Genomic DNA, 13458 nt, shown 5'->3' with positions numbered 1-13458 from the left:
AGAACAGCAGAGTGGACAGTGCCCTGAGTGACACTGGACCCTGTAGTGGGCAGGGCCCTAGACCACAGTAGTAATGCTGTCAAGCATTTGTGTGCCCCTGAGGTGTGCTTGGGTCCATGGTGTTGGTTTAGCATTTCCCACCCATCACATATGTGTATGTGTGAATGGATCCATGGGATGATGGGACTGGTGGGCAAAGTCCTGGAATACCATCTCTTACTCAGGTTTTATGCAGCTGAGATCATCTGCGGACTGCAGTTTCTACATGGCAAAGGCATCATTTACAGGTATTGTTGGTACCAGGGCTGTGGGGACTTCTGGGAAGGATGGTGCCTGACCTGACCACTGGCCCAACACTGCTGAGAGTACGTCTTTGGCTGAGTACTTGCCTAACCCTCTGACTTGGTGCAGGAATTTTTCTGCCCCTTCAGCTGAGGCTAGTGCAGCTCCTGGACTGGAAACTCATTCCCCTTGCTCAGTGCTGTAGGAAAAGGGGCAGCGCAGGCAGGTTCATTGTCTCCCTACTTGATGCTTAGCCCTCTCATTCCAAAGGCCCCAATCTAAGATCTCACCAATAGCAACGGTTCCCTAAGTCTGCATCCAGGACATTAGGTTCCACCCTGTGGCAGGCTGCCGTACGCTCACCAGAAGGGCTGAGGCTGTCCTCTGCGTATCTTGATGTGGGCTGATACTAAACTATTCATCAGGAAAAACAACCTATGGAGCCAAGTTGTGGCTTTATACCTCTGTAATCCCAGGACTCGGGATGCAGAGACAGGCAGGTCTCTGAGTTCGAGGTCAGCCTGAGCTACATAGGGCATCCAAGGCTGCGTACTGAGACTCTGTTCCAGGTTTCTGAGGTGCACTCGTGTGCACTTACCCACACACAGACATGCATTTAAAGGTTGCATTTAAAGGTATGCATTTAAAGGTTGGCGAGAGTGGAGTGTGGTAGCCCATTCCTTTAATCCCAGCACTCTGGAAGGGAGAGGCAGGCAGATCTCTTGAGTTAGAGGCTAGCCTGGTCTACATAGTGAGCTCCAGAATAGCCAAGGCTATGTAGAGACCCTGTCTCAAAAAAAAAAAGAAGTGTATGTGAGATACATATTCCAATTTGCTTGTCTGTGCCTAGAATTGCTAAAGGCTGGCTGGTGGTTAAGATTAGTAGAGATGAACCTCGTACTGTTTGCACATATTGTTATTTGTTCCCATGCCTGTAAGTTATCTATTCAAATGACTAATGATGGAATAAACTCGGCTCCTGCCCTGGTTGAGTCAGACAAGCCTGAGTTGGGTAGAAGGGCGTGGTTTATATCTGCCAGCCAGTTAGGTCACAAGGGACAGTTGTTACTCTGAACCGCACTCAGGGCTTCAGGGAGGAGGGTACTTTGTGTCACTTTTGGCATAGTGGGTGGTTGCCAGAGGCACCCGTTTAGCTCCTGAGATCGCCTTTCTCCTCCATGTTCTCTTGTGCTCTGAGGAGAAGTTATGGACTTTTGGGGCTAAAACCCAGCATGGCACCAACGCTGGGTCAGGACTTGTGCCCAGGGATATTCTGTCCTGTGATCTCTTCAGGGACCTCAAGCTAGACAATGTAATGCTGGACAAGGATGGCCACATCAAGATTGCTGACTTCGGGATGTGCAAAGAGAATATATTTGGGGAGAACCGGGCCAGCACATTCTGCGGCACTCCTGACTACATCGCCCCTGAGGTAAGAAGATGTCTCTCACTCAGCTGTGCATTTGGCCTCGGTAGGAGCCAGAGGGGCTCCTGAAGAAGGCTGGTACCCTATTCTGACCACTGTTGCCCCAGATCCTGCAGGGCCTGAAGTACTCATTTTCCGTGGACTGGTGGTCTTTTGGGGTCCTCCTCTATGAGATGCTCATTGGCCAGTCCCCCTTCCATGGTGATGATGAGGACGAGCTCTTTGAGTCCATCCGGGTGGACACACCACACTACCCGCGCTGGATCACCAAGGAGTCCAAGGACATCATGGAGAAGGCAAGGCCTGGCTGATACATGCCTTTGGGCTTTCCGGAGGGCCTGACTCTAGAGTAGGAGCTCCCTGAGGCTCCATGCCTGGCATATCCCAAGCCTTGTTCTGTCCTTATTCCCAGATAGTCCTTTTGAATCCCTTGCCTGGAATCAGCAGGTTGTGGTCAGGGTCTGGAGACAGATAGACCTGTGGGCGAGTTCTGGCTCTGTCTGGAACTAGCTGGTGACTGTGGGCGGGTCACTTAACCTCTCTCCTTATCTTTGCACTGCCTCAGAGTTGCTAGAAGCACACAGAAACCCCTAACACCCAGCACCTAGGCAGATAGTATCACTAAAACATACAGCTTAACCCTCAGCCTGAGTTCCTTGGGCTGAGCCTGCCCAGTCTTAGAGCCATTGGGCTGCTAGCAGCTCGCTGAGCTCCAGTTTCCCATGGCCTTGAGTCTGAGCACGGCCCCTGTGGATTGCAGCTCTTCGAGAGGGACCCTGCCAAGAGGCTGGGAGTAACAGGAAACATCAGGCTTCACCCCTTTTTCAAGACTATCAACTGGAACCTGCTGGAGAAGCGGAAGGTGGAGCCGCCCTTTAAGCCCAAAGTGGTATGTCACCCCACCCCTGCTTCAGGCCTGGCCCTTCCCTTGCTCTGCCCCCTGCCCTACACCATCCCCACACTCCCCACTCTCCTTCCAGCAAGCCTGCTTCTTGATCTCTCCCGGCATGCTGTACCACCGTCTCTTCTCTACATGCTCATCCTCTCTGCCCAGCAGGCATTCGGTACACATTGGGAATGGCAGATTCAGGATCTTGAACTGGGGAGTGTAGCTCAGTGGCAGAGATCTTAACCTACCTCTAGGCTTGGTCACCAAATAGAAGCAGGAGAGACAGAAACAGGCAGGCGTGGTGGAGCACACCAGTCCTAGCACTTGGGAGGCAGAAGCTGGAGAGTGGTTACAAGTTCGAGGTCAGCCTAGTCTTCACAGTGAGTCCTCGGTTGGCCAGGGCTACATAGTGGGACCCTGTTTCAAACCAACAACAAAGAGTGGCAGGCACCTGTAATCCCAGTAGAGGGGGTAGCGAGGGCCCTGATGCTGAGGTAAGGGTATTGTAAGTCTGGGTCAGCCAGGGGTGCATAGCCAGGTCTCGTCTGAGACAGACAGACCAAGAGACAGGACCTTACTGTGGGTGCTCAGTCTGACTCAGAACTCTTGACTTGTTATCCTCCTGCAGACACACACCACCATGCCTGCTATTGGCCATTTTTCATAATTAAATTCTTCAGTACCCTGTGTCCCCAGAGCTGTATTTTGGCCACTAGAGTTAGGGCTTCGCTTCCATCCTCCATCTGTCTGTTCCTCAATCACAAAGGACTTGCCGAGTCCTTGTTGGGTGCAGAGCACTGTGCTTGGCTTTAGCAGGGTGAGGAGAAGTCCTAAATCCTGATGACCCCAGCAAGATGCCGGCACACTGGTGACACTTGTGATGGAGGGCAGCAATATGGGAGATGTCACAGGGCACACAGTGTGGGTTGCTTCCGGGAGAGAAGAGCAATAGGAACCAGGATTGCAGGGACCAGAGTGGTCTGTGAGGATGCTTCGAAAGAACTGATATATGGGAGTAGGGCTCAGCTGTCAGGTAGAAAGCATCCAGGTAGCGAGCTGTTTGTATGTATCGGGGCCTCATCCTCAGCAGCCACGGGACTGGTTGAGATTGGGAGATGATGTCACTGGGAAGCAGGAACCTGCTCAGAGCTCTGTGATCAGATGCTCAGTGGAGACAGGCCGGTCTCAACTTCAAGACCAGGCGTCACAGCAGCATCCTGGCTTTTAAAAATAAGTTAGGGCACAGTGTCCCCTTTGTGGTCATAGTTCCTCCTCTGGCTGCCTTTTCTCTCACTTGCTTTCTGTCCTCTGTTGGTACATACTGTTCCCACTGGGCCATCTCTGTAGCATGCCCCACATTTGTGCTTTGAGACAGCAGAGCCCTTCCCGATGTGGGTCTCACAGTCAGAGGCTCCCTGACCAGGGGGATAAGCTGGCCCAGCTTTAAGAGCAGCGCATGGCTCTTGCTCTAAGAGGTTTCTTCCTCCACACGCTAGGTGTGTGTGGGGATGAGCGGCCTCTGCCCCTGGGGGCAGGGCAGGTATGTGAGCAGGGCAGTGGGCTCTCAGCCCTAAGAGCTGGCCTGACAGGAAGTGAGCCCAGGGGGTGTGGTGTAGCTCAGTGACAGGTCGGTGTCCGTCAAAGTCAAAGACCAGAACCAGGCATGGTAGGACATAGCTGTGACCCCAGGCCTTGGGAGGGAGAGACAGGAAGAGCCGGGGTTCAGGGCCAGACTCAGTTGCCTGAAACCATCTTGAAAGAGCAAAAACAAGAACAAAAACCAGATTCCAATGTTTCACCTATCAAATCTCTGGCCATAGAGTGAGGCCTGATGTCTCTGAGCCTGTTTTTCTGCAAATGGAGTAGTAGCGATTCTCTCTGGGACTCTGATGTATGGTAAGAAGAAAGAAGGACGTGCTCTTTCTCCCCTAATCCACCAGTTCTCAAAAGAAGCCAGAAATCTGAAGTTCTGTGTTAAACAATATTGCTTTAGAGCCTATGGACCCCAGCACTGAGGGCGAGACATGTAGTTCCACTGTGGAGCTTAACACCAGGCCTCCTGATCCAATTCCTAACAGTTTACCAGACAAAGCATGCTAGCCCAAATGCTAGCTCAGGTGCTAGCCCAAATGCTAGCTCAAGTGCTTGTACCTTCCAGCTCAGTGTGGCCCAGAGTTCACCGGAAGCCCGTTACCATCTTATGCAGTCCTCAGGGGCAGTGAATTAGGAACTTTTCTTATAAACAGCCTGAGAATAAATATTTAGTTTGCAGGCCCCTCTCTCAGTGCAGCCCCACTCCTTGTTCAGCAGATGAGTGCGGCTGTGTAGTCATAAAGCTTGATTTGTGGGCACAGACATTTGCATTTGACTTCATTTTCATATGCCACTGGATAGTCTTTTCTTCTCCCATCCATTTCAAATTGTAGAGCTGGACTATGAGTGGCGGTGCTCAGTGGTTCTAGTGTCTGAGAGGGTGAGGCAGGAAGATCATGAATTTGTAGGCAGCCTGGGCTATATAATGAGACCTTGTTTCAAAAATACCAAAACTAAAACCAACCAACCAAAAATAGCAAATTCTTAGCTATTCTAAAAAAAAGCTATTCTTAGCTCATAGGCCTCCACTGAGAGCAGATAGGAGATGTGTGGCCTGCAGGCTGTAGTTCACTGACCCTGTTCTGGAGGATGTCCCTGTCCTTACTTACCCAGTGCACCCTGCCTCCCTTCCTCATCTCTTGGGGAAACAGCGTTCCCCTGTGATGGGACTGTCCTTGGGTTGCTGGTGACATCCTCTTTCCCCGTTGAGTCGACTGCCCTGGCTAGCACGACAAGGGTCCAGAAGCCTGGGTACCTGGCATGCCTTTGAAGGCAGACATTGGAGACACTCTGACCCCCTGCTACTTTTTGCTCACAGAAATCCCCTTCAGACTACAGCAACTTTGACCCAGAGTTCCTGAATGAGAAACCCCAACTTTCCTTCAGTGACAAGAACCTCATCGACTCTATGGACCAGACAGCCTTCAAGGGCTTCTCCTTTGTGAACCCCAAATATGAGCAATTCCTGGAATAGTGAGCTCCCAGACCTGCTTTTAATGCCCCGGCAGAGTAGGCCCATCTGCCCTGGTTTGCATCCGCACTGCCCATGAAGAAGAGTGGGTGACTGGTGATTCCTGCTGCTGCCCCCTCTTCCTCGGAGAGTCTGGCTCCTGTTGGCTGGGCTCACAGTACTTCCTCTGTGAACTGTTTGTGAATTTGCCTTCCTTTTGCCATCGGAGGGAAACTGTAAATCCTGTGTGTCATTACTTGAATGTAGTTATTGAAATATATATTATATATATATGCACATATATATAATAGGCTGTATATATTGCTCAGTATAGAAAGCATGTAGGAGACTGGTGATGTGTTGACCTTTTTTTAAAAAAAACCATATGTATACGTGTGTATGTATACATCTACACACGTATACATATATGTATGTATGTATGTATGTATGTATGTATGTATATATGACCAAAAGAAAAAGAGAGCACAAGCTACCTGAACCACAGGATTGTTTATGTGTGTATAAATAAACACTGAATGGTACCAACCTGACTGTGGGGACATTTATGTCCCAGGAAGTTGGTGGCAGGTGCTCCTGCCACTGTCGACTGCAGTGGCGTACCCCTGGGTCTTCATGCAAATGTGTTTGTGTTTAGGGGGTTCTTTTGCTCCAGGGCCCCGGGACTGCAGGAACCACAGATGTCACCGCGGGGTCATGGTAGAGGTGAGACTGGTTGTAACCTGTCTCTGGGTAGAGAGGGCCAGCCCAGAATTCAGAGAGGCAGAAAGCCAGGCCTGAAAGTCGGAGCAGGGCACACGGCTGTGCGTGTGTCCCAATACTAGTGTTTGCTTAGTGTGCGTAAAACTCGGTCCCATTTCCAGCGCCATCACACGCATGCACGCGTGAGGGATGTAGTTCTGTTGGTTGAGCATCTGCCTCGAGTGCACGCGGGAGGCCCCATCCCAGCAGGGTATAAACCTGACATTTGTAAACCTGACGTATGGGAGGTGCTAGCAGGAGGATTAGGAGTTTAGGTTCATTCTCAACCACACAGAAAGTGTTGAGGCCAGCCTGGGCTATAAGAAACCCTGTCTTAAAAATAATTCAGAAAAGACTTAGAGTCTGGCCCTAGATTAGGCAGGGAGATGAAGAAAAAAAGACAAAGATTTTAGGCATAGGACTCAAACCTCAAAATCATGCCCTTGATTGTTTTAAGCCTCAAAATCCTCATCTGAGAAATGGGTACAAGGCAAAGAGGTGACAGCTATAATTGCACATCTTTTTGTTGTTTTGGTTTTTTTTGAGACTGTCTCTCTGTAGTCTCAGCTGGCCTCCAGCTCTGTAGATCAGGCTGGCCTCACAGAGGTCTCTGCCTCTGCCTCCTGAGCGCTGGGATAAAAGGTGCGCGTCAGCACACCTGCCTGAAACCACACATCTCTTTATTGCTTATCTTCTTTCTCGGGACAGGAGTCAGCATCTAAGTCCTAAGGTGATTCCACAGGAGTCCTTGCTGCCTGGAGAGGAAAGGGGCAGGGAGGGGAGAAATGCCCAGTGCCTGGATGGTGTGTTCCAGTGTGCTGACCACTGACTACTGCACAGTCAAGGAGTCTGGCTCTAAGACACAGCACCTGGCTGCTGCCTGCGAGCCGTGCCAGCATAGCCATGGACTGCAGGGGCCCCTAACTGGGCTCTCTTCACTGCCTCCATCCCTCCCACTCTATAAGCTTCCAGTTTGTCCCTGCCTCCCTCAGTCTGTTCCTGCCTGCAGCCTAGGGCACCGTTCACAGACAGAGCCCTCCCTTGGGCCCCTCTGGTCCAGCCCCTGGGGCCCCCCGTTGGCTCTTTGTCCTGGAGGTGGATAAGGCAGTCCTAGCTCCTGATTGGCTGGTCCAGTAGCAATGCTACTGACTGCCAGCAGCTCATTCTTTTGGGCTGAGGTACAAATTTCCACAGCCTGAGAGGCAAGACGGACTGGAACTAGCGAAGAAAGAGGCTTAGAGGGATGGGAGTGTAGTTCTGTCCTCTCCCTGTCCCCAGGAGGAGGTGCCCAGGGTCCCCAGTGTTCTGTTTGTGCTATAACAAGCCAAGGTTTCCGGCACTTCCCTGAGGCCACCGGCAATGGTGGTAGAACAGAAATTGTATTGATGCTCGAATTTGGGGGCTCCCGCCATCCTGCCTCTCCAAGCAGGGCCTCGTACACAGCTCTACCTGCAAGGATGGGTTTCCTCCCCTGCAGAAGGGAGGGAAGGTTAAGTGGTTTCTCAGTTTCAGGCAGTGAGGAGTGGTGAGAACACAAAGAGGCTGAAGGTTTGTGTTTCACTCTGAGCTGCCACACACTAGCTCAGTTCCTTACCAGCCTGTCTCCCTCCCAGAGATAGAATGGACCACTAATCCGTGCTGCCGTGGAACAACCGGTTTGGGAGAGCTTCACCCATGGCCAGGGGCTGGTGCCTGTGGGACCTACCTCAGGAAGCCCTCATTTGCTGTGGGAAGCAGCTGTCAGGGATGCTGCCTCTGCTCGAGTGCCTGGGAAGGCACGTGTCTGACTCTAGACCTGTTCCCAGCTTTTGAGTAGGAGCCAGGCCTGGCCCATTGGCCAGGAAATGCCTCTCCTGCTAGGCTCAAAGCCACTTACCCTACTCTAAGGGTCTGGAAGCCGGCGGATTGCCTTTGCCAAGTGGATATACAGGCGGCAGGAAGCACAGCCCTGGTAAAGACAGGGCAAGCAGCTCACTCCCGACAGGACAGGGCAGTGAGGATGCTAAGGTGCCTGGGCACACAGCACAGGGTCTGCCATCAAAATGCCCTAGATGTAAATGCTGTGTGTCCCAGTGACCTCAGCAAGTGACTTAATCTCCCAGAACCCCAGTTTCACTTCCTTATTGGAAGATGGAGCTGACCAGGATGGCTGTTGGCTATGATGACACAATCGTATGTATACATGTTGCATAGACAGCTTAGGAAACAGCAGCCACGGTGACCCCACCCCTTGGGGGGCGGGGATGACGCGTTCTGCCCCACACTGGATGACTGCAGGTAACCACTAGTATGTATCTACCCAGTCACTCGACGACGTTCCCCCTTCAGGCAGAGGTACTCAGGAACCTCATGCCCAGACTTGTCAGAATGCCTGCGTCTGCATGTGTTAACTGAAGGAAACAGGAAGTGAGCAGAAGCCTGGGCATTTGGGGAGCTGCTTAAGGATTTTCCTGTCAGGTGCGGGGGCGCAAAAGTTTTGCAGAAAGATCAGTAGGAAACTAGTGGCTTGGGGGTGGGGGTAGGGAGAGGAGGGGGTTGGGGGTGGGGCAGGGATCTCACCTTATTGCTTCTAAGTGCCTGCTTTAAAATTTATCCTTATTCTTCAGTGTGTGTGTGCACATATGTGTACTGTGCATGTAAGAGCAGGCGCCCTCAGAGGTCAGAGGAATCAGGTCTCCTGGTGGCTGGAATTACAGGAATTGTTAGCTGTAAATGTAATTCTGGTTTTTTGTTTTTTTTTTTTCTATATGATTCCTTGATCCCAAGTAAATGGCACAGGGACCTTATATTTATTCATAAGCTGCAAGCACTAAGCTGGGCAGGTTCTGAGCTATCCTAACCCTACTATGCTGGCCTGGATTACTTCCCAACCACATGCCCAGTACTTGCCGTCTGACCCTTGCCCTGGCTTGCTCTGGTTCATGTGTGTCCTCGTGGCTGCTCTCTCATGGAAACCTAATAGTGAATCCTCCTGGTCCTCCTCTCTTTCCCTCTCTGTCTCTGTCTCTCTGTGTCTGTCTCTGTGTCTGTCTCTCTCTGTCTGTCTGTCTCTCCTGTCTCTCTCTCCTGGGATTGGAAGTCCTCCCCTGTTCTCTCCTGCCCAGCTACTGGCTGACCAGCACTTTATTAGAAAACAATCTTTACACATCATCGAGACAGGAGATGCTCCAATAATCATGACAGCGCCAACATCTGGACTTCAATCAGGTCCCTGGCACAGAAGCCAGCATCTGAAATACAGTGTACAAAACCATCCCCTAACATGAGCCCCTTTGGATGATGGGATCCAAACTCAGATCCTCTGGAAGAGAGAGCAATTCATGCTCTTAACCATTGAGCTAAGTCTCAAAGCCCAGATGTGCCTGCTTCTGAGGGTGCTGGCATCTGGGGGGGTACAGGACAGAGCTACAGAAAAGAAAGATACATGGCATGAGTGAGTGGATACATCTGTGGATGGATGGATGGATGGATGGATGGATGGACAGGTGGATGGACAAATGGATGGATGAGTGGACAGATTGATAGAAGGACCAGCTAGACCTTAGGTGTCTGTTAGACTGCCTGGAATTCAGCGGTGCGTACTGACAAAAGGTACGTACGTATCTTTCATACCAAGTTCTTAGCAGGGGTCTCAGTCCTGGCTGAATCCTGGAACCCAATACCCAGGTTAGCCAGGTCTAATTACATTGTCATCTTGGAGGAGGTCCAGGCATCATATTTTGAAAGCTCTCCTGATGTTTATGTGTTCAGGATTGAGAGCAAGTTAGGCGAGGTGAGAATCTGCATATTGCCCAGTGAAGCTAGGAAAAGCTGCTCAGAAAAGCCACACCTTGGAAATCAAGTCACTTATCAGCACTGCCAGACCAGCCCATTGCTTGCCGTGTGGAGGAGGCTTGGCTTTGGAGCCCCTGGAGGACTGCTCCATGTCTAGGGCAACAGACAGAAAAACCGAGGGGTCTGTGAGGTGGCCACTTGGCAGGGCAACATTGCCCACTGCCTGGCTGGGCTACATCGCCCTCTGGTGGAGGCCATCTCTGGCTGCTGCAGACCCAGTGATACATAGGCAATAATGCTGCTTCTTGCATAAATGATTATCTGTTTTTTGTCTCAGAGGATGGTATCCATCCTAATGTGATGGCCAGAGTTCCCAGCAGGTCCTCATTAATGTATGTACAACTTATACAAGTCGGAGGACCATATTTTCAATAGACTCCAATAGAGGGAACAAGGCTACATCCAGAATCGGCCAGGGTGGCGGGGCTCCAGGACGCCCCATGGCTGCCCTTGGCCTCACTTTTACAGGGCTTAACTTTCATCTCTCTCAGGCACCTGCTTCCACTTTGGAACCATCAAAGCTAGACAGGGCCTCTGTACCCCTCCTGTCCCCTGACTGTGCGTAGCAGATGACCTTGGATGACTGCCTGCGGGAAGCCAGAGGTCGGACAGCCGAGTTTGGTCTGCTGAATCCTAACTGCACGGCCAGGGCCCTTTTATCCCCTTAGGAGGGAGGACAGCACATACAAGATCTGAAAACAAAGAAGGGGACCAAGGACAGAGGAAGGCTTCCAAAGCGGGGCCTGAGTCACCATGACTCAGATGGCATCAGGCTCCTGAGGCCGGAGGCATTCTGAGTCCCATCAGCGGATCTACTTCTGCCCTCTGCAGCCATACCCTCTGTGATTTCAGTCTTTGAACCTTAATGTCTGTTCCTAAATCAGGCTTTTTAAGTGGGCCTTAGAAGACCCACAGTTTTCTCCCTCCGCCTGTGTTAAATACATACCCGGGAAGCCCTGACATTTTCTTCTCAGCCCACATTAAGCGCTGCACAAAGGCCAAGGCCTGTGGGAAAGTACTTTCTTCCGAAAGGCCTGCTGGGAATCCGTCTTACTGATTCCACTTGGGCTGTGGGTTGCGTTGTGTGAGTGCTCCTTGCCTGAGTTCTTACGCTCCTTGGTAGGAGCAGGCATCTGCCGCGAGCCAGGATCTTGAGGGGTATGTATCACTCAGGGCCGTCATGAGGCGGATTTTAGTAAGTATGGTTGGCATGTACTGTGTGCAGCCCACAGGCTCAGGACAATGACACTATGTCGAGCACTGTTCTCTCTGCTTCCCTGAATTGTGGCCTGTAATTAATCTTCACAACAGCCCCTGAGGAAATGGCTGTTGCTGGCTGTCAAGCTCCACCTTCACCAGTGAGTCAGCTGAGGGTCTGAAGAGTGGAGGACTTGCCCCGTAGCTCCGGGAGGCTCCTTGGAGTCTGTTCGTCTTTGTCAGGCTTTCTTTGGCAGTGAGCATAATTGCTCACGGGCTTACCTAATACTAGTCAAGAGGAGAATGAGGAGATGACCTTCCCCTCCACAGACGCCCCAAGAAGAGAGAAAAGGAACTGCAGAGGCTAGCAGGGCCACACTTTGGCTTGGCCCTGGAAAGCCCTCAGAGATTATAGAGCCCCAGTGGGTATCTTTGTGGAGTCACCATTTTGTATTTGGAGCCAGAGGAGAAAGGGATGAAGTGGGCCAGGCTTGCCAGAGGAGGCAGTCACAGAGACATGGGGCAATCTTCAGAAGGGACAGTCAGCTATGTACCCAGCACAGCACCTCCTCCTGTAGGTCAGAAGCCTGGCTCCTTCCCTTCTGCCTTCTGCAGGTTCACAGACAGCACGGTGAGCTTAGGTGACAGCCAGAGGCCAGGAAATGTGCAAAGATGGGTTTGGGTGAGTGAGAGCCCAGGATGTGGCAGTAAAGAGTTTCCTTCACCTGGCACAGCCCTGCTCTCCCTGCTCTCTGCCCTTATTGTGCTGGAAGGAGGCACGTGACAGCAGAGATTGCTTCCGGTCCTGCCTGGGACAAGAACTGTGATGGCCATTTCAAGACCAGGCCCTGCAGTAGGCAAAGGCCTCCAGCTGGTGTGGCGGGAGTTCGCTGCCCCCGCCAAGGGTTGGGAAAAGGCTCATGGCTGCGGGAGGCCCGGCACATTAGACATCTGCTGTCAACAGCCCAGCAAGGCTTCTCGAAGCCACTTTCTGGACTTGCAAATCATGGGTTCAAAAATAAGCCAATCAAGCACACTCTGTCTCAACAGCGAGTCAAAAATAACAGTTCACAAAATAGGTTCCCTCAGCTTAACCGTTCTTGAGTGTCCTGTTTGGGAAACAAGGTTTTTATGTTTCAAAAAAATGTAAAAGCCGTTTTTAAACACTGGCTCAGGCATACCAATAACTCAGCGGTAAAGGCCTGTTGATAATGGGCCCATACTCAACCTCCACCTGGCTTGCCCAGGAGTTAGCATTGCTGATGGTCAAACTGTAGAACGCAGGCTTAGAGTAGAATCTGGGTCTACCCCTGCCTGCTGGATCCTGAGTGTAAGGTCCTAGCTTCTAGGGCCCAGCAGGCTCCTTGGTGCTACCGTTTGGGTCTTAACTAATTTCCAAAGGCTCCTGTAGACTGTTGTTTTTTTCTTTTTAAAATTATGTTTATTTTTTAATCGTGTATGCCTGTGTGTGCACACATGCATGCAAATGTGTCATGGCATGCCTGTGGACATCAGGGTACAACGTAAAGGGGTTGGTTCTCTCTCTTTCCACCATGTGGATTCTAGGGATAGATTTTTTTTTATTATTGGTTATTTTATTTATTTACATTTCAAATATTACCCCTCTTCCTGGTTTCCCCTCCATAAACTCCTATCCCACCCCCTCCCCTTGCTTCTATGAGGGTGATCCCCCAACCACCTACCCACATACCCACTCCTGCCTCACCACCTTAACATTCCCCTACACTGGGGCATCGAGCCTTCACAGAACCAAGGGCCTCCCCTCCGATTGATGCCAGACAAGGCCATCATCTGCTACATATGCAGCTGGAGCCGTGGGTACTCTTTGGTTGGTGGTTTAGTCCCTGAGAGCTCTGGGTTGTCTGGTTGGTTGATCTTGTTGTTCTTCCTATGGGGTTGCAAACCCTAGGGATAGATCTTGAACCATCGGTTTTTGCAGCAAGTACCTTTGTCTGTTGAGCCATCTTGCAGGCCCTGTTTTTTTCTTTTTAAAATATATCCCTTCCT

General features: G+C 51.2%; 1 protein-coding gene across 5 annotated transcripts in view; it reads left to right on the top strand.

Moving 5' to 3' along the window:
- The window catches only part of Prkcd (protein kinase C, delta), a 30118-nt gene extending 23927 nt beyond the window's left edge, over positions 1-6191 (top strand). For 4 of the 5 annotated variants that reach the window (XM_087587452.1, XM_087587454.1, XM_087587453.1 and 1 more), the window contains 5 exons: positions 225-287; positions 1576-1714; positions 1816-2004; positions 2469-2597; positions 5509-6186. In XM_087587452.1, coding sequence (XP_087443578.1) covers positions 225-287; positions 1576-1714; positions 1816-2004; positions 2469-2597; positions 5509-5664 — 676 coding nt within the window. In that variant the 3' untranslated portion in view covers positions 5665-6186. 5 annotated transcript variants of the gene reach the window in all.
- The last annotated feature ends 7267 nt before the right edge of the window (positions 6192-13458 follow it).

Source organism: Rattus norvegicus, chromosome 16 (assembly GCF_021556685.1).
Source record: "Rattus norvegicus strain SHRSP/BbbUtx chromosome 16, alternate assembly SHRSP_T2T, whole genome shotgun sequence".
Taxonomy (NCBI): domain Eukaryota; kingdom Metazoa; phylum Chordata; class Mammalia; order Rodentia; family Muridae; genus Rattus; species Rattus norvegicus.
Note: the sequence above shows the minus strand (reverse complement) of the source record. Positions and strands in the feature narration are given on the sequence as shown.